The 24,669-nt window shown below is 40.9% G+C and overlaps 1 protein-coding gene across 5 annotated transcripts in view; it reads left to right on the top strand.

Moving 5' to 3' along the window:
• CSRNP3 (cysteine and serine rich nuclear protein 3) overlaps positions 1-24,669 on the top strand; it is a 111,818-nt gene that overhangs the window by 66,795 nt on the left and 20,354 nt on the right. For all 5 annotated transcript variants that reach the window (XR_008748329.1, XM_055811619.1, XM_027782715.2 and 2 more), the window contains one exon: positions 10,019-10,189. Coding sequence is in view for 4 of the 5 variants with exons in the window: in XM_055811619.1 (XP_055667594.1) it covers positions 10,019-10,189 (171 nt within the window). In the remaining variant the exon portion in view is untranslated. The remainder of the gene's footprint in view (positions 1-10,018; positions 10,190-24,669) is intronic.

Here is a 24,669-nt window from a genome sequence, read left to right as displayed (position 1 = left end):
CATTTCTGTGCTTGCCTGTAAATAAGTGGTGTTTTTCATCTGTGCTGTGAATCAGGATAAATCGGTCTGTGTTGAGCACTGTGCTGCTGTGGCTATTCTGGTGTCCGTGCCTGCGCTGGCTGGTCTAAAGCTGGTCCTGGGGGCCGCAGCCCCTCCGATAAAAGTGCTGTCTGTGTAAAGCAGCGGGGGCTGCTGTGGTGCCTCTGCAGCTGCTGGCACAGACCACCGGGCTGTGGGGGGACAGGGGGGCCCTTCTCCCAGCTGGGGGTCGCAGCACGGGGAGGAGGGCTGCCCCTGGGGGGGGGCACAGGGCTCCGCCCTGCCCCTGGGCATCTCCCACCTGGCGAGCGGCTGGCTAGTGGTGCTCCTGGGGAGGGTGAAATAGGCTGACGTGGTGGTGGCTTCAGGAGGAGGTTGGGTTTTTTTTGACTAGGGATCTGAATTTTGTAATGAACTTCTCAGTGATTGAAAATCTGTTCTTTATTATAATTGAACAAAGTCTCCTTTTAATGTAGTATGTTAAAAAGCTAAGCTGGTTTGCAGATGTTTTCAGTTGTACTGCCTAAGTGATGGCAATCTCCAGTAAATACCACTTGTGTGGGGGTGAAAGGGTAAACAAAAAAATGTTGAAAGCCACAAAATGTAATTTATTCATTGTTTTCAGTCTGGACAGCAAATGATAGTGCTCTTTACTTCCAGCATGAACTGTGACAGCTGAGCAGGCTATTCTCCAGCAAATATTTTTGTCTTCAAGCGTTCTATTATGGGGGGCGGAGGGTAACCCCACGGCTCTGGGGGGGCTTGGAGTGCTTGCAGAGCCACCGTGGCTCTGCTTTCTTGTAGCACCAGAGTCTTTATTGAACCATTCACTTTCAGAGTCGCTCAAGGTTCAACTTTGTAGCTTTCAATTAAGTCACTCAGTTGTTTACCCTTATGCCCTTCTCACAGGCTCTTATTTCTAAACAAACATCTTTTAACAATAAAATGGAAAAGTGAAAATTGCAGAGTCTTAACCCTCTCATTTTGGCTCCCCCGGAAATCACAGAATCACCAGAGATTTCATAAAGCAGAATATCATAAAATATATTGAATAAAATAGAATATCTCAGATTAGAAGTGTAAGCCACATACCTTCACAGCAGTGCTTTTCAGGAGAGCGTAGGGCAGATAATTAATTTTGTCCCAGCAGAGTCCTCCGGCTGAGGTGTCGTTGAACGGTCATAAGGTGCTTCCAAGTCAGGCCGTGCTGTGGGAATGGGCTAGCGGCTTGGTTTCTATTCATCACTGTCCTGGTGACAGGAGTGCCTTGGGAATTGAATGGGTACATACTTATTATTAGACCTGCAGCTCTTCTGTCAGCGTTCTGGAAGAGTTTTCAGCTTTGAATTACAAAGTGAATGGAAAGGGATTTTTAGGCATGTTTATTATGATGCCAAGTCACTGCAGCCATAAACTCCAGATTTTCTTCAGTCTTACAAAAAAATTAAGAGAGTCAACGTACAATTCCAGTGCAGTTGGGATCTAATTTTAGGCCAGTATTACTGTGGTCTGTAGCTTTACATATTCATGTTGTGGTAACACCATATACCCTTCCTATGTGTGCCTTTGTGTCGGGTTTATGAAGGTGCATGTGCACAGGTGAGTAAGGACCTACGTGTAATTTTTGCTGGCCAAAAGTGTGACGTGACTGTTGCAAAGATTGGCTGTGAATACGCGCTTTAAAAATCCTACCTTTTGAGGTTGTCAGTTATTGAAATTAGTGAGGAGGATGCTGGCTTGCAGAGGAGCATTTTAGTTTATTGGTTATGCATGTTTTGTCTTCACAAAAACCATCTCATTCTGTGATGCTGTGGTAACTAACTTTGGGAATTTGAAATCTTAGTGTAGCTGATCTTTTTGACTGATTTCTTAAGGAAATTAGGCCGAGGCACTTATGACTTCTCTGTGCCTATTATGTGGTTTGATACATCTATCATCTCTTCCTTGTTTTTTTTAGCCCGTTTCAGCTGAGCTTGAAAGAAAAATAGTAGATCTTCTTCAAGTATTGTGCAAATGGGTGGTAAGGTAGAAAAGAAAGACTGTTAGTTCACACCAGTAAAAAAACAAAAAAAAATATTGTGACTAAATCCCCAGTTATCAGAGTAACCACACAGAGAAATGCTTAAACACTGTGACCCAGGGATGGAGCATCAGTGAACCAGACCCCCTACTGTGCCTCAGGTAGTCCATCCAGAAGAAGCAAATCCATAAAGAATCAAGTTCTGTTGGTTTCTCAGAATTTTTTTTTTTGGTAAACTTCAAATTAAATTCTACCTGTATTTTCTAGGTGATAACTGAGTAACTTATTTTTACCTTGTGCTGTTATTAAAAGAGAAGGTGAATTGTCAACACTGCTCATATGTGTCAGTGGCAGGAGGAATCTTATCAGTTGTGGTATTGTATAAATTCACTATTTTCTGCATGTAGTAATTTGTTGTGCGTGTTATGGGTTTTTGGTTTTTTTTTGTGAATTTCCCACATCAGTGTTTATTGTTGAAATAATGATATTGCTAAAAATCTCCAGGGTTTTTTAAACAAACATACTGGTTTTCTTGGTTGAATAGTTATACCATCTATGGTGAAAACTCAAAAAGCAAATAGAAACAAATACTAATTTGTCATCTTTAAGGTTTAAGTGCCGTTTTTTGTTGGCCTGAATGCCTACTTAGGACTGTCTTGGGTGTGCATTAAACCTGCAGGTTGTAACATTACAGGTTGGTTGTACGTTGTGCTTGATTTAGATAGAAAGCTTGAATTATTACAGCCATAAAGCTATTTTTGAAGATAGTAGTTTCAAAACATCACAGCCTTCCAGTAGATATTAATAATTTATATTTTCCAGTACGAATAGTTTTATTGACTCTGTTCTCCAGGGAGAAAGATGCACTTAAACATCTTTTTACTAACTTTGGCTTCACTTGAGGCCAAGCCTTGAATGAAGTCATGATTCTATGCTCATGGCATGGAGCTGGATTTATTTCATTGGTGGCAATGGAATGTTGGCTCCTGCTGACCAGAATTCTTTTTGTTAATATGGGCTTGTTTCATATACTCTTCCTCAAATATTTCTGCTGAAGAAAATAGTAGCGGTTTTGGTATTTTTGAGCTGCTGTTTAGTTTCTACCATTTTCTTTCCGCTTCCCAGCAGAAAAGGCCACAGAGCAACCTCTTCAAGTTGTGTTTTGGGCTACTAGAGATGCCAGTCTATCACTAAGTTGCTGCTAATAGCCGTGCCAGATATTTATCTGGTGCCTTAAAAATGCTCACAGCCCTGTGAAGTTATTAGAGAACTGGCTTAATGATGTTCTTTCTAATTTTACTATTTATTAGAAAGATGAAACCAAGTTTTTTGTGCTTTTGATGTTTAAAAAAAGAAAAAGGAAAAAATAAAAAGCTCATCAACCCAAAATCTTTTGATTGGTTGCTTGTCAGCTGCAACCAAAAAACAAGCTGCAAAGAACCAAGCTCATAGCCTAAGTTTTAAATGACTTGTTATTGAAGTTGGATGACTATTGTGGTATCAGGGGCTCCACACCAGTTTCTGTGTTCTCCCTCACTGCAAACCTGGAGGCTCCTGGAGATCCCAGATCTGTGTCAGTGCTTGCACAGGAGAAGGTATTCCTGCAGCTGTGCCTTTTCTTGGATGGATGTGACAAGACAAAGGCATCGGGTTGGACAAAATCATCTGCCAAGCTGGAATTTGAACACTGAATTAAGGAAAGTTGAAACAGTCTCCATTAGGGAACGTGCTGAGCATGCCTATTGTATAACGCTGCAGCGATACTAAAACACAAATGGCTGCTGGCTGCACACAGGCAGTTCTTGAATATCTCAGGGTTTAGTGCATAATAAGCTAAGACAATTTTTCATGCTACCAATGTGATGAATTCTTAATAATAATATTTGTTAAGGCATATTAAACATCTACATTAAATGTGTGTACATAATTAAATTTTATCAGTGTATGACAAAAGAAAACCTATGTCAGAAGAGCAACATTTGCAGAGCTAAGCAATGAGTAATTGGCAAACACCATAAATTTTGCCATCATGTGACCCTTTACTGTGTATTTATTTTGCTATCCAAAGCAATGTATATTCATACTTCAGAAACGCCTGTTGAAGCTAGGAATGTATTTCACAAGTGTACTGCAAATGGTCTTAACTGTATTAGGGCAGCATTCTGCTTCACAAATTAGATCTACTGGGAAGCTGGGTATATTAGTACAACTGATCTGGTTCTGCTGATTGTGCTGGCTTGTTCAAAGTGAGCAGAGCTAATGCAAATCCTCAGCGGTATGTTCAGGTATGTAACATAGATGAATACCTGCTGCATGGTAATGTTCAGCTTTGAGGACTCCTGTATTTTTTTATGTCTGCTTTGTTTACCTTCTTTGTATCTGGCCTCCAGTGATCATGACAGTGCATGGCTTTGCTGCTTCATTTATATTTCTCTTAAACAGTGAAGGAAATTTGAAACTCAGCATTTTCAGCTCAGTCCAACTTCTGTAGGAAAGGACTTTTTTTATAACCTTTTGCTTTGATCCCCTCTGATCTTTTTTCCTCTCTCCAGTTATACCTCTTCCACTGTGCTGTTGTTCAGTCAGTATTGTCATTCTCAAACTGAGTAATTTAGGTAAAATTTCATGTGTTTAGGCACAACTTTGACATTTGAGAGACGTCTCCCCTAAAAATGTCAAGTGTTTTCCTTAAAGTTCGTGGGAGTGAGACTGATTTTCAACCACTGTAATTGCAAGATTTTTTTTAATCATCATTATTTTTTAACACAGATAAAACAGTTTATCTCTTTCCACTTTGAAAATATTTTTGCCAAGTTTAAACATAAATGAAGGTATCTATGAAATTTTCAAAGGAGATGAGAGAAAATGAGCAAAAAGTGAAGAGAATAAGAGTGTTCCCCTTTCCAGAAGAATGTATTTAGAGGTCAGTATAGCCAGCATAATTGATTCCTGCCAGAGGCAGTATAAATTTATATATTTACCCTTGACTTGACTTTTAGCCTCTATTTATTTAGCCATTTAAATTGGTGTAGCCGTTTCTTTTGTCCATCCCTTTGGCAATCTCGTTGTTGACACTTTCACTTCGCTTTCTCTGCATTTGAAGTCATAATGGCCGGAAATATTTTTGAAAGAAAGTGTGTGGTCTTACAACCGAATACCGTGTCCCTGTAATTCCAAGTGTTAATGCTTTCTCAGTTGAAGCAAGCATTGTGTAGTACGAGGTTTATTTCCTCATAGGGAAGTTCTGACTAAATATTTAAATTGTAATTTTGACATTACGTTAGCTATGATATGCAAACTCAATGTTTTAAAGATGTAATTAAGGGTGTTAAGGGAGCTGAGTTGATTTTAAGGTGGCCAGAACATAAACTAAAGGAATCCGATTGCCTTTTATTGAAGGGGAGAGGGATTAATGTTCAGAAAAAGAATTTTGAAAGTGAACAGGCCAAGCTGTGATTCCCCTGGAGATCCTATTATTTAATACATCTGCTTTGTTTTTCAAACATTTCCTTTTAAAGTGCTTTAGAATTGATCGGAATCCCATTGTGTTTGAAGGCAAGGCAAAATTACAGTGCCAGCAGAGCTCATTTACTGATGCTGAGGCCCAGTGACATACTGCAGGGAGGAGCGTGTTTCCTAGCAGTGTCGGCACGGCTGTACAATACCCTGTCCTTGCAGTGACTCTGAACAGAAACACTTCTTGTAGTGAGGGTGGGCTGTGCTCGTTTCGGGAGTAGTCCCCAAGTCACGTCTCCTTAATGAAATAAGAAGCAAGGGAATTAGAGGTTAGATGTTTTAATCCCCAGCGTCCGCGTGGTTACCCTTCAGCATAGAACCACCGCTCGGCTCTTTGCTGCAGGAGCTCCCGGTGCTCCACAGCCACGGTCCAGTGCCCATCCCTGAAGGCAGGCACGTAAACCTTCCCTTTCAAGAACAGAGCATAGGTCACTCTTAAAACATCTGTCTTGTAAAGGTCTGCTGCTGAATGGGTTTCCTGTTAACGGACGCAGTAGTTTAACAGCTAAGGAACCCACCACGATTCTGGGGAGCTGAAGCTGTTGTTCGGTAGGTAATTGCTGCTGCCAAGCTATAGCTTAGTGCGAGCACCCGAGTCATTTGCTTAGGTGGGGACCATCCCACTGCATAGAGAATAATGCCAAGATTCACAACCCGGAGCGGGTGTGCGCAGGTAGCGTGCCAGGTGCTGTGCTGTATTTATCAGCCTTCAGGTACATAAACAGTCCCTCGTGGGTTTGGGCCTGGCCCAGCCTTTCTGCCCCTGTTCCTTCTCAACATGCTCTGCACTCATACTCCCTTCCCCTTTGTTCTTGGGCACCTTGCTTGGAAGGACACCAAGTTGCAGGCACCCAGGGAGACCTGGACTTGAAGTTATTCAGGCATCTCATACCTCTAACTTCTGGGTGTATGCAGAAGTGGCCTTTGTACTAGGGGAACTTCAAAGTGAGAAAGCGAGACCCTGAAAAAGCTCACGTGCCTTTGAAGAAGACAGTTCGGTGACAGATGGGGAGAGCCTTCAAGGAAAGGGGTTTTGATCTGAGGACCAGTCAAAGGCATTGGAGGCATTTAGTAAGATACTGGTTTCTTGGTTGAAAGCAGCTGTTTCTCATTCAACAAGCAGTAATCAGCCATGTCCCCTTGCAGGGGCTGGGCTGAGCAGGTGTCACTGCGACGTGGTGATGTGCACCTGCCGAGACTGCACATCACTCCTCCTGCTTTTGCTTCTGGCCCTAGGCGATCCGGCAGCGGTTCCCAGAGCAGTCTCAGGGCAGCTGTATTGGGGACCAGTGCTCCCTGTATGTTACTCTCGAGAGCTGGATACCTTCTGACGGGAATCCATGTCTTGTTCTGGGAATCGTTAACTCAGAATTGGGAAGAATCTGTTTGAATAGTAACCGAGTGCACAAGTGTGTTGAGACCTGCACAGTTTTTTGCTCGCTTTCTCGTCCTTGTTCTCGCTGATCAACACTTCAGTTACCACATTAAAAGTGGAATAGCGTCAGCAAGAGGCTCTGCTGCTCTGAGGAGTTCCCCAGAGGTGGCTCGTAGGGGTTGCACAGCGGTGAGCAGAGCGTCGGCAGTAACATGGCGGGTGCTTTCGGAAGCTGCAGCAGTTAAGCAGACTCCTCAGTTCTGGGATGAGTAGCTTGGTGCCGCAGTTCCATTTGCATCTCTGTCACCATTCTCCCCCTGCACACCTCCACAAGTATAAAGGCATTTCCTAATTCCATACAGGATCAGCAGATGCCCTGCACCTCCCTTGGAATATAATCGCTGTTGGCAACTGAAATGGGAACATCACTGTAAAACAGCAAGACCTCAGTGACTTCTCTTCAGCTATTTCACTTTGTGGGGAGTAGTTTTATGTGTGGAGTTCTATCCCGTTCACCAGGCTGCTAGACACCGGAGCATTTCTGCTGCTGTTCGCTGTCCAAAATACCGTAAAGACAAACGGCTGTGATTTTGAAGTGTCTGTGGCTGTAGTTTTGGGAGATGTGTTTTGTTGTGGGTTTGCCCCCCAGCAAACTAATAATGAAACTTGTTGCCTCAGGAGAGCAAGTCAGATGAATTTAGAAGAGACTGTGCACTGTCATATAGCAACATTTCAGCCTTGTGCTTAGGGGAAATTGACTGCAAGGATGAGGAAGCATAGCCATGTATCTGCAGTAGTTGTGGCTGGATTTCTCATCCCATTGCCTTCCACTGAGGCGTTAAATCGTGACTACTGCTGGAAACAGGATATTAAACTTGGTGCAATCATGTATGTGCTTCTCAGAGCTTTTGCTTTCTAAGAGGTGAATGAATTCCCTTATTGTAAAACTTCTGTTCTAGTCCTTGTAATTAAATAATACCATAAAAATGTTGTATAATGTATCCATAATTTCTAGTTTTGACTTCCAAAGGCAAGTTTAAACTTGGCCATGACTCCCTCCTGCTGTGCTTAGGAGCTGGCAGACAATGTAAGATGCTTTGTCAGCAAAGCAAACGAAGTAATTAGAACTAAATTTCTGTTGTGCTGGGATGAAACCATGAATTCTTTGCCACCTCAGTCCTGGGATTTCCTATAGAGAGACTTCAGTGTTTTCTGAATTATAATTCTAAATTAGTCCTATGGACTCTGTAACCTGGTGAGCCTATCAGGTTTTTAATTGCTGCGTTTTTTTCTCTCAGCTTCATATACCTACCCTTATACTGTTCAAGCTTCATATCAAGCCAAAGTTGGTTGCAAACCTCTTCACACTGTTGTTTTGTTTTTTTCCAGGAGGGAAACTGGTGTTGGAGCTTGAAGGGAACTGTAGGATGCATGGGAGACATTGAAACGACTTGGTACTAGACCAGGTGTGAGCAAAGATACCAGAGGATCTGCTGAAGTGCTGTGCTTACAGGGTCAGAACATAGCAGCTACATCACTGAGACTACCTCTGTATTAATTCAAGAGATAAAAAAAGATGCAGGCTAAGGACAGTGTTCTCTGGCTTGTGCTGCCAGGTGGCAGGGTATGGTTCTTGTCCACAGTGGCTAAGCTGTCAGCCCTCTGCAGAACCCCAGTGCCGTCATCCTGGCTGCCTGCTAGGAATGGTTCTGGCACCTGCTTCATCTTGTGTTATCAAGGAGAGTGCCAGGTGGCCTGGGCCAAAACTCTGAAATGTGCTAATTGTTAAACAGTATGGCCAGTGCTGGAGTCTCTGCCTTAACCTTGTCATCCTTACTAGTAGCCATTTAGCCTAGCATATGTTAGCTTCCTGACAGATTTATGGTTTTTTAAAACATATAACCATAGAAATGTTGGTTGGAAGGAGTCTCTGGAGGTTATCTAGTGCAGCTTCCTAGATGGAGCAGAATGCAGCAGGCTCAGAATTAATGAGTCCTAAAGGTAGCTGCAGGGATTTAAGAAGTTCTGTTTCAGTGAGGAATGTACATTTCTTTTCCTTTCTTTTTTTCTGGAGTTCAGTGGGATTTGGCAGAAGCCTGTGGTAAGTCTGTAGTGCTAGGCTGTGTGTCCTCCTGGGCAAGTCCAGCACGTCATCAATACTGGACAGACTTTTTGCCTGGGTAGGTATCAGTGCTGCTGGCCTGTGAAGTGCTGCGGGTGGCATGGTGGTAGCTGCGTGTCCTCTGAGCAAGATCCAGTTGTTCTTGAACTCTCCCCAGTTATTTAAGGGGATTTTTCTTTGATTATGTGCGGTTCATGTTACATTTCTACCTCTGCTGCTAAATTTCTGCTTGAATACTTTGCTTTATAATCTTCTGCTCAACTTCAGGAATATATTAGGCATCCTGTTTCTTAACATGGGAAGGAGGGAGTTTGAGAGCCAACTGGGTCTCTGAACGGGGTGGGGAATTTCTGAATTCCAGGCATTTATTGAGCACTAAAACATATATGGTCTTTGTGGCTTCATTGTCTCTTTATCTGTGTGTAGTACTGGAATTGTCAGATGGATGTCTTACAGGGGTGATGTGAACACTGAATAGATGTCATGTATTTGGCAATGGGAACTGTAGTGTTCTTGATTTCTTCTTACTTAATTTCATCCCTGATTGTGAGCATTCCTTCTTGCTGTGGCAGCCAAGGAAGGAACCAAATACGGGCGTTTCAAAAGTCCCTTTTTTTCCTTGTTTGAAGTTTCACAACATAACCTAGCAATCAGGGATGCCTTTGACATCAAAATGGGAAAAATACTCCCTGAAAGCAATCTGTTACACATTGTTTTAGTGAAATAGCCATCTCCATACATGTCAAGTTAGACTTGCCACGGGTTTTTCCTTTCCTGTGGCTTCACTGTCTCCTAATTAATTATATCTCATTTCATACTAAATGTTTAGTGAAGACTGGAAGTGGCAACTTAATGGTACTTCTAAGTAAAAACGCCTTTGGAGGTTATGACTGCATATTCTACAGTTGGATGTTTCAGTGCCTCATTGCCTCTGTTCCTGTTGCAGGTGCATGTGACAGCATTGCAGCGATGAGTGGAATTTTAAAGAGGAAGTTTGAAGAAGTTGATGGCTCCTCACCTTGCTCCTCCGTGCGGGAATCGGATGATGACATTTCTAGCAGTGAAAGTGCTGACAGTGGTGATAGTGTCAATCCATCCACTTCTAATCATTTTACCCGTAAGTACTAAAGTTGTGTATCTGGAGAATTCTTTCCGTTCCTCAAAATAAAATAAAATAAAATTTATGGTTAGATAAACATGATGATTTTAAATTGAACAGATGATAAAATGGACTCTCTGTGGTGTTCAGTTTGGGACTTGCTGAAAATGACTTAGCAAACTTGCACTCTTTTGCCTTCTTGTGAACTATATAAGACTATTTGTCATTTTAAAAATTTGATTTCACTTGGAAGACCCTACCTATCCTGCTGTGTGAATTATGTAGCTGTTTGTAGTTAACTCTGGGAGTTGTGCTTAGGGTATTTCAAACAGGTGCTGCAGGGAAGATGCTTTAGTTGAGTGTGTTTAATTTCCTTAGGTAAGTGTAGTGCAACTGTCATCTATCTGCAGTATTGAGTTGGTGAGAGTTCTTCTCCAATGAAAATAAGCTTTCTTTTATTTGGAATTGTGCAATAATGTGCGTGGGACACATTATTGCAATAGTTTCTATTCTTCATGTAGGGGAGGGTGTCTCTAATACCGGGCAATGGTTTGGTGTACAAATAAGAATTTGGTTTTAAGTAAGCAGAGCTCTGCGTGAAATGTATATATCTGGGAAGAATGCATTTACCATTTGTAGTTTACGGTATTTGTTTTATGTGGTTATACTGTTAAGAGTGAACAGCATGTTTTAAGAAGCAGGGGTTTGCCTCCCTCGGCTCTTGAGTATAGCCCTCGCCACTGGAGTTAGTGGCTGTAAGGCTGTTCTCTTAAGACTGTGGGTGAGGCTCCTCGTCACTGCCCGTACACAATGTGATCTTTATAACTATGTGGTTCAGATTGTGACTAGAAATCATGTTTGTAGCATGTGATATGAATGTTCTTGTAACTGATTCATCTACCTAACGCTGCTGTGCAGTTTGAGCTAGGGTTTGGATGTGCGGATCTGAATCCTCTTTGCTTTAGTATGAAACATTCCTATGCAAAGGGTTACACAGGCATTAATTTTTCAAATGTGTTTACATCTAACAATCTTGATGTGGTATATTATATTTAAGATGTAGTAGTAGTAAGGGAACCAGTTTTATTGAAATGTCACAAAGGGGTAAGTGACCCAGGGAATCTCTTTGGTAGTATTAAGAAATAGCTTGATGACAATATTATCTGCATGCTGATCTTCTAACTTTGCATCTGTTTAACGACTTAGATGATTATTCAGCCTAGACTGAAAGCAGTCCTTTCACATGAATCAGTCATTGCCACCCACATCAAGACAGCAGTTTTATTGTGCATGTACGGATAGAATGTTTGAGCATTGGAACAGGCTGCCCGGGGAGGTGGTGGAATCACCGTTCCTGGAAGTGTTAAAGAAATGTAAAGATGGGGTGCTTAGGGACATGGTTTAGTGGTGGATTTGGATCCAACTGGGTTAACAGTTGGATTTGATGATCTTAAAGGTCTTTTCCAACCTAAATGATTCTGTGATTTCATGGTTCTGTGAATACAAAGGCAGCTCATAATTCAGGGGAGAAACGTGGAAGCTGTAATGCATGCATGTAACAGTAAGCTTTGATTGTAGTTGACACAATAAGTAACTTAGATCTGTAAGGGAAACATACATTTCAGTGTTATCATCAACGTATTATGGATACTTGTGGCCAGAGCAATAAACATTTATCTGTGCACATGCTCACGCGCATATATTTTACATTTTTAAAAAATACATACATGTGTCAATTGGCAATACAGAAATAAATTATTGCATGTGCATTGATAATACTTTTTTAAAAGTATTGTCTTTAATATAGAAGCAGCAGCCTAAATTCCATGTAATCAACACAGAATAATCCCAGTGTTATATAAGGCTGGTTTGGGAAGGCAAGAATTGAACAGTTGCTTGGTGTTACATTTGAATAGGCAAATCTCAAGGAATAGACTTCTGGAGACTAGTTTCTGTACCACTGGAACATGGCATCTTTCAGTGTCATTGTAGTTCAGCATACTTGCTTGATAAACGTGATAATTTTTTGTTGGTAAGAAAATAGAGGATCCTGATGCTCAGATGAAGTATAGAATGGAAAGGTGGTTTTATCCCTACCTAATGATTTGCATCTTGCATCCAGACTCTCTTCCAGTATGCATCATTATTTTGTAACTATACCAAGGACACTCCATGTTGCACCTGGTGGGGAAGTCAGATTTTGTTAATTTATTGTTAAAATGCTGCAAGTGAGATTTTGTGCCGCCTTTTTCTTTCTTAGTGTTGAAGCACATCAGTTACTTACATGTTTACATGATCAAATGCACCAATTGAGCAGTGTTAGAAAATCACTTAGCTAGCCTCAGGCACACCTGCTGTATCTAAGAGCAACTCTCCCTGAAAAGGTGATGATGTGTGATAGTAAAAGTTAATACGTGTTTGCAATAAAAATTAATCATGCTTATATTTAATATAAAAGGAGTAAAGATACTTGACAAACGCTGAAAGATGTTTTTAGCTTGATAACTGACTACCTCAGCAAAAAAGCAGGGTTTTTTTTTGTTGAGGTTTGATTTATATTTCTTCGTAGATTTTACTAAGTTTTCATGTGCTTTGATTCTGGAAAGAATGTTTTAATTGGACAACTAGTAAATTTTTTATACACGCAGGATTTGTTTTCATTTTGGTATCGGTTGACATCAGTTGTGTATGATGGATGCTTTTCAAGGCAGGAGCACTTTTCTTTGCACATACTTAGATACTCTATTTTTTTTACTTGCAGATCTTTTAAAACAGTATTATTTGGAAAAGCATATTTTGAGTTCTAGGAGGTGATAAAATATGAACTGATCCTGGTGAAGTACTTAGCCCTGTCTTGTCAAAGCAGAATATGTGGAAATTGTCAGTGCTCATATTCCATGAATACAGGTGTCTTAACAGAGCTACTGAGTGATGCTTGCTTGAAAACTACCTGCAGATGTGTTGTACAGTAACAAAACTGTTAACAGTGTACACTGAAAGGTGTTTTGTTCATTCTTTAAGCACATTCATCTCCCATCATAAAAGAGCTTTCCTACATTGAATATTTGAATCTGTACTTTTAAGGGCATATGGGAAGGAAGAGTCCTATGAGACTTTTTCAGTAAACACACTGAAAAGAGCCAGTGCAGAAGAAAGGCTAGCTAGATTCCTTGCCTCCGTTACATGCTTGAATACCTCCTTGATGGAAGTTATCTTCCTAAGCCATTTCCTGACACTTTTTACCATTTTCTTTTCTCCTTTGTGAGATGCTGTCACATCCTGCATACTGTCTTGCTTCCAGCCTGTTTTCATATAAGTAAACCTGAAGTTGAGCATTAACTGTCATTTTAGTGACTGGAAATGTAGGAGTTGTGGGTGACCTGAAGTCAACACCAAGATCTGGATGTTAATTCTTTAACTGAGCTTTTTAAAAAAACCTAACGTGGCCCTCTAAAGTCTTATTTTCCTTTCTAATTGATCTGACAAAGAGATAAGTTTTCAATCACTTGTAGCTACAACTTTCAGCGCTTCAGCAAGCAGGCAGTTTGTGTATAAATCTATCTAGAATAGCTGATGCATCTCAGTATTTACACAACCCTTGAAACAACGTGTACTGGGTGAGATAAACAAGAACCTTTCAGCTATCCTGCTCCATTAGCCTTAAGGTCAGTGTAACCTGCCAGCTAAATGAGGCACACAGCTGCTGTGGATCATTTGGGTGAGGCAGAACTACCAGAAGATAGCTTTGATCCCAACAATAAACCCTGTTGTGTGATGGCAGAAAATACATGACTGAGACATCCCTAAGTGCTGTCCATTGTGACTACCACACGGGGGTGAGTGCAGTTTCTTTAACAATGCATCCATGTAAGCGTCTTTTTCTGAGTCAGGAAATGAAATCACAGTCCATAAAGCACAGGTAACTTTTACCAGGTTCGTAACCAAAAAATAAATAAACGCAGTATTTTCTTGGTCAGGTATGTATGTATATACATCTGCACATTTTTAATTATCAAATAGTGATGGAGTGCCTTCATTACCACTGGCAGGTGTAATCCCTACTGTCTTTTTATGTACTTTTCTCAGTTTGTTGAGGCCATTTCAGTTGATTCAGCGGGTCGTTCATTAGTCATAACACAGATTTACCTTTGTGGACGCCAAAGCATGGTACTAACCAGTCCATGTACCTGTCCCATTTCACAGCTCCTTTTCCATACCAGAAAGAGGGATGTTCATCTTCAAGTAGCAGTCCAAGTGTGCATATACAGTATTAGTTAGGACTAAGAGTATTTGCTTTCTTTTTCCTTAGGGGTACACGGAATACAGGGCGGGAGCGTGCCCAATGCCATTTTAGCTCCTTTAAATTGCCCTGTTGAGCTAGGGCACCCCACTGCTGTGTTTCATCAGCTTCACAGCAAGTTGTCTTTGGAATTGCCATTCAGGATGTCAGTACCATGCCCTGACAGTTCCTGCAGTTGTGTGTGCTGAGGGATGCTGGCTTCCATGCTCCAGCTCAGGTGTGGCGGACTCTTCCTGCATTGGGGAGGTGCCTGCCCCTGAATGCTTGATCTATTTTGCTGACAAAGAAAAATACCCAAATGTAAGTCGCAGAATGGTGTGCAATTGAAAGACCTGGGAAGACCTCATCAAGTCCTGTTTTTTGCACTTTTGGTGCTGGTAAAAACTCCCCATACCACGTTAATCGCAAGTGCATCTCTTAAGAAACGTGCTTTTAGGAGCTGCTGCTTTCCTCTGCCATTTCAGCTTCAGTGTAATGGAGCTGAAACTTCCAGAGTAATGCCTTTATTGCAGAGGTTTCTCTTCTGCACCTGCAGAGGCAGATGAAATCTCCAGCACCAGCTTGTCTGATAAGATGATCTTCACCAACAGGAGGTGGAACCATTGCACAGACTAGCTGATAGCCATCATCAATTATCTGTATCTTGCTATTAACATTATCGTTGTCATTGGCAAGGTTATCCTGCAGCAAGCTCTAACCATAGGTCTTGTCATTCTGCTAATAATGCTACCATCTTTTAAGAGTATTGGATGCCCTAAGTTCATTATGAACGTGGCTGGTCAGTAAGGGTTCTGAGAAAAGCCTTTGATGTCTAAATGCTCTTGCCATCTTTTGATTCTACTGTTAAAAATAACAAGGAGTTTGATAACACAGATACATGCCTGTTGCACTTTCAATAAACCCTTAGAAGTACTGTTTGACTATTCTAAGAGTTGCAAAATACTGAGATTGCCTCAGCTATGTGGCCATGCAGAACTTGTGAGACGTTACCAAATCCTTTGGAATCCTTAGGAAGGTCTAGCTTCTCTTAAATTATCTTTACCTGAAGGTCAGTACCACAAGGCATTACCTGAGCTTTGAACTTGAGCTGTGTGTTTAATTTCTAGTTAATGGTAGAAATCTAAATTAGTTAGATGTAGTGATGCTGTCTTGTTATGGGAAAACACTTAGAAGTTGTAGCTAAATGCAGGCATTCTCTTTTCATGGAGTCTTGCAATTATTTATATTGCCTGCAACCAGGCTTGGGGTTTCCTTTTTAATGATGAATACATTCTTATTGTTTTTTTGTTGATTCACATTATGAAATGCAAACAGGTTGAGAGAGTCTTGGTTTTGATTTTAAAATCGTTGTGTTTTAACCCCACCTGGTGACTAAGCACCCCGCAGCTGCTCACTCACTCCCCTCACAGTGGGATGGAGAGAGGATCAGAAGAGTAAAACTGAGAAAACTTGTGCGTTGAGATAAAGACACTTTAATAGGTAAAGCAAAAGCCACACACATAAGCAAAGCAAACCAAGGAATAAATTCACTGCTTCCCATGGGCAGGCAGGTGTTCAGCCTTCCCCAGGGAAGCCGGGCTCCATCACGCCTAATGGTTACTGGGAGGACAAAGGCCATAATGCCAGATGTCCCCCCCCTTCCTTCTTCTTCCCCCATTTATATACTGAGCATGACATCCCATGGTATGGAATATCCCTTTGGCTAGTTGGGGTCAGCCGTCCTGGCTGTGCCCCCTCCCAGTTGCCCATGTCCCTCCAGCCCTCTTGCTGGCGGGGCCTGAGAAACCAAAAAGTCCCTGACTTGGTACAAACATGACTTAGCAAAAGCCAAACCCATCAGTGCGTTATCAACATTGTTCTCACACCCAATCCAGAACATGGCACTGCACCAGCTGCTAAGAAGAAAAATAACTCTATCCCCCCAGCTGAAACTGGGACAAAAATAAATCGACTCATCTGGGCAGTAAAACCCAAGAAATGCAGAGAATTCGGTGAAATGTAGTGCAGGGTTTGCCATGGCAGGATCTCCCCTGCTGTCTTTCATCTGGAATGATGACTACTGTAGAGGGAGTTTTTTAAAAATATGAAGAGGGGTTAGGAGGCAGGCTCCTGCTGGTTTTTTAGAAAGATTTTGCAACTAATTCCATTTCTATATTTTTGAAAATTTCTCTCCTATAAATTACTGCATTTCATATACTATATAAACAGATGGACAGTTTTTGCTTTATATGATTTTTTGTTGGCTTAGATAACATACAAACAACATTTCTTTTGTTGAAGATATGTTGAAGGTATCATGACAGATATGCAAAATATGTTTGCAAATCCAAAGTCACGGCTGGCTGAATGGGTAGTTGTGTTTGTATCAAATGGCTATTCACAGAAGTCACCCATAAGGTGGGACAAAGGATTGCCTGTAGTGTCTTAGGATCCCAAGTTCAGCAAATACGATTGCTATGCATGGATGTTCCTGCACGGATCCGTGGTAGCGGCTTTCCTTCTCACACTGTTCGAAGCTGGGGCCAAGGTCAGAAATAATCATCCACGAAACAGCAGCTGGCATTTAGAGTAAATGGTGAGGCAGAGAGCAGTTAACTGTCTCCGCTTCTCCCCACAGGCTGATTATATTTGCAGAATGGAGAAACTAGGCTAGTGTGATGAATGCCACAGAGAAGCGTTCTGGAGATAGAGGGTGCTGAGGAAGTAAACTTAAAGCTTTCACTGAAATTTTAGCAGTACAATTCCAGCTGTTAGCTTGTGACCCAAGAATTTGACATTTCTGTGAGATTTTAGACAAAACTCTGAGAGTGTGGTAAAATGTTTAACTAAAGTACAAATGAAAAACCTCTCCTGTTCATGTCAGATTTGTCTGTGAGCTAGTATTTTTTAAAAACCTTTTCAAATGTGACATAAATCTAGCATTAGGCAGTCATTCCCATCGAGCCCCTCCTGTGAGGTGAATTTAGCTCTGACTTTACCCAAGAGGCAGGTACCAGAAGGATGGAGCGGTGAAATGCTGCTAGGGTAGGTGTTGCTGTTCCACAGCATTGTCCTTGTCCTGTCCAGTTTCCACTGCTCAATTTATGCCCGAGTATGTAGTTCCCTTCAAGACTTTTAGGTTCAAATTTATTTTGGAAAATACCTCCCTGCTCTCAAGCCCACGTTTCCTTGGGAAGGTATATTGTATGTCACAGCATTTCCTCTTAATGTGGATTTTCAGCATGTGGGAAAAGTGTTTCGTCATTAAGAGATTAAAAATTGTAAATCTAGCGTGCAGAGACTCAGAAAAATCTCTTTTGGGAGGCAGTGGCGTAGGAGAGGTAGGAAACAGAGGTAGCAGCAAGTTCTGGAATATGACCTTTTCCCAAGTTTTTGTTTTCTCTGAAGATTGCCAAGTGAGCTGGCTTTTGTAAGTGATGTTTTGACCTGGATTACCATGATGAGTTAGGCTTTGCTGTTCTGTGGTGTTAGACGTGATGCAACACTGCGTGGCAATGCCATGAACAGGCGGAGAATGTTGTTAATGCTTCTTCCATGGTGGTTTATATGGCACTAAGACTATATGAAAAACAGAGAAATGGGTAGTAGAGTAGAAGAAAAGCAGCATTTCCTCCAGTCTAGGAGAGCTTTAATCCAAAAGGCTGCTTCATACACGTTTTTTCCAGCCTTTTGAAATTTTCATGTGCCTCAAATATTTCTGCGCTGGTGACAATGAATTACTTCGCCCTCATTGATGCAAGAGTGCTAGTAATCTGCCGGGTAGCCATACGGTTCACATTTACTTTAATGTGTCTCTGCTGACATCAGGAGAATAGCTGAGACAGCAGAAGAAAGTGCTTATGTCTTGGAGTTCAGCCAGAATTGAGATCATTTATATTTTGTAGTCAAAGAATTACCAGTTTCTCAGTAAAAAATGTTTGAAAAACATGACGGGCTTAAAATGTCATTGCTATCAGGGTTTTCTAAAGTTAGGAACCAGGTTTTGCATTTCATAGACAAATACAGCCAGAGCAGGATCTCTTCCCAGATGGGGGGATTTGGGTTCTGTTTTGGCCACTAAACACGCAGAAGGAAATGCTCTGTCTTTCACTGGCTTCACACTGCTGTAGCTCCCCTGTCCAGAGGAAAACAAGGATGTGCAAAGGAAAAGTGCAGCTGTATAATGCATTGTATGTATGCAAGAGCAATTCAGGAAAACTTTGTTTCAGCCTGCCAGCACATCATTACCGTTCCTTACCCATTTAATCAGTTACAATTTATTCATATACAAATACAACTTGGATGGTTCTCATTAGGATGCACTGGACTGCTAGTGTCAATATTGATTTTCCCCTTTGCAAAGTTACTTTTATTGGGATTTGGGAGTGGGATGGGCACACGTTGACATCTGTTATCAACACACAAGAAACATAATATGAATAAATACGATAAAATGGGAATTTTTCAAATGTGGAAAGAGTTGGGGGGGTTGTGCCTTTAATTTTTCACAAATTTACAAATAGATAAATAACGGTCACTCTCAGGGGAGAGAGCAGAAAATACGGCTTGAGGTGGAGAAGGAAAAGGCACCAGAAGCAGCTTCAGGACTTCATACCATCTGTGGGAGGAGGCAGTGGCTCACAATATTGGGTGCAGGTGGCAGCCACCAGTGTCTTCCCTCTGCGCCTCTCTGGGCTGGGGACTTCCTAGCTTGCTTGGCTCCTGTGGCTGGGAAGGGCTTGCAGGTACACAGCTCACCCCCACGTGCAGAGGTCAGTAGGAATCTCTTCTACTTCTAGCTTTCCACTCGGTGCTTTGAAAATACCTTGGTGCGGCACAGGGAAAGGGAAGAAGAGCACACAGTTTCAGAAGTTAGAGAGCTGCTGATACATAGCTTTGAATAAGCTGTCGAAAATGAACTAGTAATAAAATTCTTCAGTCTCCCAATAATACTGAAAGTGAAAGTAAATTTTATTTGCAAATCAGAAGGCAAGTGAAAACAATCTTATAATTATGAGCCTGTTGGTAGGAATAAAGAGGTGGTAACCATTATTTGAAACTAACTTACCACCAGGACTTGGTGGTTTCTTCCATATAACTACAACACTAAAGAGACAGTCTCTAACCGTAGTGTTCTAGTTATATTAAAATATATTACAAAAATACTGACACTTGATTTGTCATAAATCTGTGTATTGCCACGTCTTTCTTCACCCTTGTTTGTTCATACATTCCTCTTGACGTGTTTAAACTTTTCTGCCATGTAAATTGTTTCATTCTCTTTTATTCACTGTTGACGAACAAGGGCCCTTCTTTATTCTCTAACCTCACGTGACTTGAATGGCTCCCATTTTTCTTACCTTCTCTGCTGAGGAGACTTTTTCCAAACCCAGAAAGTATTTCCTCACTTGCTGTGTTTGTTTGGTGACAGAATTCTAGCACAGATCAATACTTTGTACAACATACTTTAGCCAGGATGAATCTGACGGGGAAGTTTTATTGCCGGACTGCTATTCGTAATATTTGCCCTTCTACCATTAATCAACATGGTGATGGAGATTTATGTGACACAGCAGCCTTGGCAAGAAAGAACAGGAGCCATGGAAGCTATTTTACAGAACAGTTTTATTTTTTAAGGCTCTTGTTGTTTTCAGGTTTGCTGTATTTTTTTTTATATTGATACTTTTTTCAGTTCTGAATTTAAAGGTTTATTTTCACTGTATCTTTGAAAAACGAATTAATGGGGCCTCCTGTTTCATGCAGATATATGGGACATGCTGTGTCTGGAAAAATCCATTTAATGCACTTGAACCGGTACCTATAAGCTTAAAAAAAATCTGAGGAACACTTAGTCTTTCTGGTAAAACCATCTTATATGCCATTACTGTTAGCCAATGGATGATAAAAATTTTACTTTTTGTTTTGATAGGTAAAACGTTGCCATTTTAAATTGCAACCATTGTAATAATGATGGTCATACCAGTCACGACTTGGTGTCCCAGTATAGGAGATGGTCCTCAACCATGTGTATAATTTACCACCTATGGGAATAATCATAATGATGTTTGTGTTTATTCTATTTTTAATCTTTTGACCATTGATCTTCCCGTGTCTAGTAAACTACAGGTTGGGTAAGACAGCCTTAGAGCCAAACCTTAATCTGTGTAATTTGGAGAGGTAGCGGTGTGTGGGAGTGGTAACGTGTAGGAAAAGGTTGTCTTGATGTGACAAAACTTGTTTCATGTCAGTGTGCAGCCTTATGAATAAATCACTGAAACCTCAGTTTCTTGAATGACGGCTGAACAGTTATCTCTGTTCTGTACTACAGCCAATGCCTGAAAAAGGGCCTTACTGAAATACTGACAACTGCAGGGCTATAACAAAAAGAACTCGCTCTGTAGCATTTAGGCATTGCACCATTCTGCAGGTCTCTGGCTCACCGTTCAGGTGAAGTTGGGAAACTTTAGGAGATGCCCTGTATGCTCAATAGCCAGAGAAGTGCATAAGCCAGGAATTGTGCAGAAAGGGAAGTGGCAGAAATGCCATATGTAGTCATGAAATAAAGTATAACTGCTGTGGATAAAGAGAATTGTTACAAGAGAGGTTAATAACTGAGAAAAAGATGAATAAATGCATCCTACTGTGTATCTGTGCAGGCACATCATGAACAAAGATAGCAAAAAGGGGAAGCACAAAGAGCAGGTTGTTTCCAGGGTGGATTAACCATGCTTGGGTTAAACAATTGTTTGCTATTAAAAGTTTTCCTTTAATTCTTTTGGCCACACCTTTAGGAATTTTGTTTACAGACAATTCCCAGATTTGCCATAAATGGTCTGTGGTGCAGATGACCTGTGCTGTGGCTGTTAGCTCGGGCCGCGTGCTGCACGGATGCTGCACGGATGTCTGTTCAGACACAGCCCTGATTCTGCAGCAGCTGCTTTTGCACAGCGAGGAGCTGATAAGCTTGTGGAACCTGACTTGACGTCATGAGGAAGCAGGCTAGTTGCAAGCAGGTTATTAACTCGGGCTCTGCTCTGCTAAACCCAGAAACTGAGCCATTCAAATGTCAAATGCCAAAAATCAAAATTTCCCCAGTTGATGGTATTTCAGATGAGGAATTCTGACAGTCCTGTTTGAAGATACCCATGTCTGAAGACCATGTTCAGATATAGTGACCTTTTCTGAGAAAAAGTTCTGTAGCAGTAATTACGTTCTTAGCAGTATAACCCTTCCCTCTGATAACTGATATATTTTATGCATTACAGTACTTCTGTATCTGCCAAAAATACTTAATTCCATATAATCTTGAAACACAGAACTGAAAATTATATTAGTTGTTTAAATATATGAGAATGCAGTATGTTTTTTCCTTCCATGGAACATAGCAGACTTGTAGTATATAAATGTGTTAAAGACCCTGTGTGATCCACAGGAAAGTTTTAGGTGGTGATAAATATTCCCATTCCCTCTGGCGTCCTCATTTGCCATGAACTGCTAGACTCAAGGTGGTGGCATTCATTTTCAACCCCCCACCTTCTAGTTCCTGTTGGCAGTGTGTGTCCAGCACCTGCTAAAAACCCACGTCTCTGCCTAGCAGGCTCTGCCTGCAGTCAGTGTCACCCTTTTTATGCAGAACAGATGACAGTGGCATTCACTGATACCACTTGTTACACGGGCAGATGGCATGTAAATACTTCTTTGAGACTGGCCAAGCAAGGAAGCCATTACGAGATCTCTTCTGAAAAAGTGGTGTTTACACTCTCTATGGATACATTTTTAGGTTACGAGCTTTTGTTTCCTGCGAAAAAGGCATGCAAGCCATGCACAATCTGCATCCCTCATTCTAAAATAAGTTTACTAATTGATTAATGTCAATACATTTTGTCTGGGCATATGTTCATGCTTTCCAGTTTATCAGAAAATACGTATTTTGCGTGTCCTTCTGCTCTGTCTTGAGTTAAGCAGTGTCCTTCACAGTGAATACAACTGATTTGCACATACTATTAAGGTACAGTGCATGCAAAATAACACATGTCTCTGTCTCTTGATAAGATGATCTGAAAATCTGAGTTCTGGTTAGTGTGAAGCAAAAGGACTGAATGAGTTATAGAGCACTTTGTCCCTGATGTTGGCAAATATTCAACATTTCCATTCAGTATCTAATAATAATCTTTTTTGAGGTCACATTAAGGCAGCCCTCTGCTCAGAGATTTTAAGTATAGTAGAGCAAGAACATAATGCCTTTGCAGTGCTGACTGTGCTTCCTTTTGTGTCCTTGGTTACTGAGGTGATTGCAATTCTCCAGTCCCCTCACTGACAGCTCTAATCTGTGCTTTTGAGTAATCAAATAAAATCCTGTAATCTTCTGCAGTTCCTGCCTGATCTGCTCTTGTAAACAACATTCTTATAAATAGGAAGATATTCTGACTGCTTCCTAGCAGCAATGTAGAAGAGGTGGCTATGGAGTTACTCACAGAGCCTTAGCTCATCCCTTTCATGAGCTCTTGGGTGAGACAGAAGCAAACCCAAAAGACAGGATGTATTTCAGGAAAAAAATAATCACATAGAATCAGAGGGCTCTAAATGTTTACATGCTTGTTTACTTACACAGTTTATCCTATAATTTCTCTCACTCAGAACTATATTGTTAATAAATAAAATAATGAACTTTAATGACATTTACAACAAATTATATCAGCTGTCATGCTGTCTTCAGTCCAGTAGCGTAGTGCTGGATTTATAGTGCTAGCGGTGTTGCAGTTACAGTATGCCGGCATTTTCATAAAGTTCAACTTAATTCTATTTTAAGACAATTTTTGTCAGTGATATATTAAAAAAACCCAAGCAACTTCGATAGTGTGGCATTGATAATTTAATTAGTAAAAGTGGTAAGAACCGTAAAAAAGCTGAAGGAATGCATTAATGGGTTCTTTAAATCAGCTGATGTCAGCTAGTCTTACTGGGAGAGACTGCTGATGAAACTTTTAGGCATAAACTTATGGCATTGTACGAAATTCATGTTCTAACTTTTGACAGCACACACACGGCTACCCCCACCCCTCCCCAGAAAGCCACATAGTGGAAAAGCTCGTTCATGTAACACAGTTTTTATCATAGATGACATTCTTTTTTTTTTCCAGCCGGAAGTAATTAGGTTGCAGAGCTGTCTGCCCAGCTTTATTTAACTATTAATATTAGTGTGTAGTGCATAAATAAAACTTAAGGTTGATTTATGTATAGAAAGGCATATAGAAATATTATGGAAGTAGTATCTCTTCCATAAAGAGATTGTCAGACTTAAAGTGGAAGCACTTTTATTCCAGCATTTGGTATTCCTGCCAGTAAGCAGCCATGTCATGAGTTCCACAGCTAAGGTATAAACCAAACTACTGTCAACGTAGACCTTGTGTGGTAGGTACTGCAGTTTTCAGATGGAGATTCAAAGGCTTTCACTAGCTTGTGCGATTTACAGGCACAATTACCTTCTGTTCCCTCATGAAGCGCATATATATATATATATGATTTTTTTCTAAGATTAACCTTATGTCTTTTCTTTCCTTTAATAATTTACTGTAGTTTTCTCTCTTATTCCATTTGTGGCTGGTTCTATTACATGCTAAAAAAAGCTACTTGCCCTTCAGTAGCTGTCAATGTTTCTTCCGAAATAGAGGTCCAAATAATGGACAGTAAACACTAATGCTGTTATATCAGAAATTGGATACATCCCAGAATGGTTTAGATGCCTTCTCCAGCAGAAGCAGGATTTTTAAATATGCACTTTCCTGTGTGGAATAGAGGCAGTGAAGGTTCTGACTCAGAGTATTTGCTTTCACTCTAAATTGAAAGAGAACATCACAATATCAAAACTACCCTGTCTTCCATACCCTTAAAATTTGGTTTTATTAAAGATAGTTTTGTTTTGAAATTGTGGCATATATGAAAAACAACAGTATGTTAAACCAATATTAATATCATGCAAAATTGACACATCCCTCTCAGGTGGGCTCTTCTAACAAAATAACCCTGTTCCCCCACCAAAAGCTTCCTGTAAAGCTTTCTGACAGGCTGTGTTGATGGGAGGTTGGCTTAAACTTGGATGTAAGTTTAAACATGCCCAATGTAACAGAATTTGTCTATTATTCCTCTGTGTACATCCTACACCTTTATTGGAACACCCTTTACTGCGAGCATGTAAGCGAATATAGGACCTGAGCTTCTT

This window comes from Falco peregrinus, chromosome 8 (genome assembly GCF_023634155.1).
Source record: "Falco peregrinus isolate bFalPer1 chromosome 8, bFalPer1.pri, whole genome shotgun sequence".
In the NCBI taxonomy this organism is placed as follows: domain Eukaryota; kingdom Metazoa; phylum Chordata; class Aves; order Falconiformes; family Falconidae; genus Falco; species Falco peregrinus.
The sequence above is the reverse complement of the archived record's forward strand: the minus strand, read 5'-3'. Positions and strand labels throughout refer to the sequence as shown.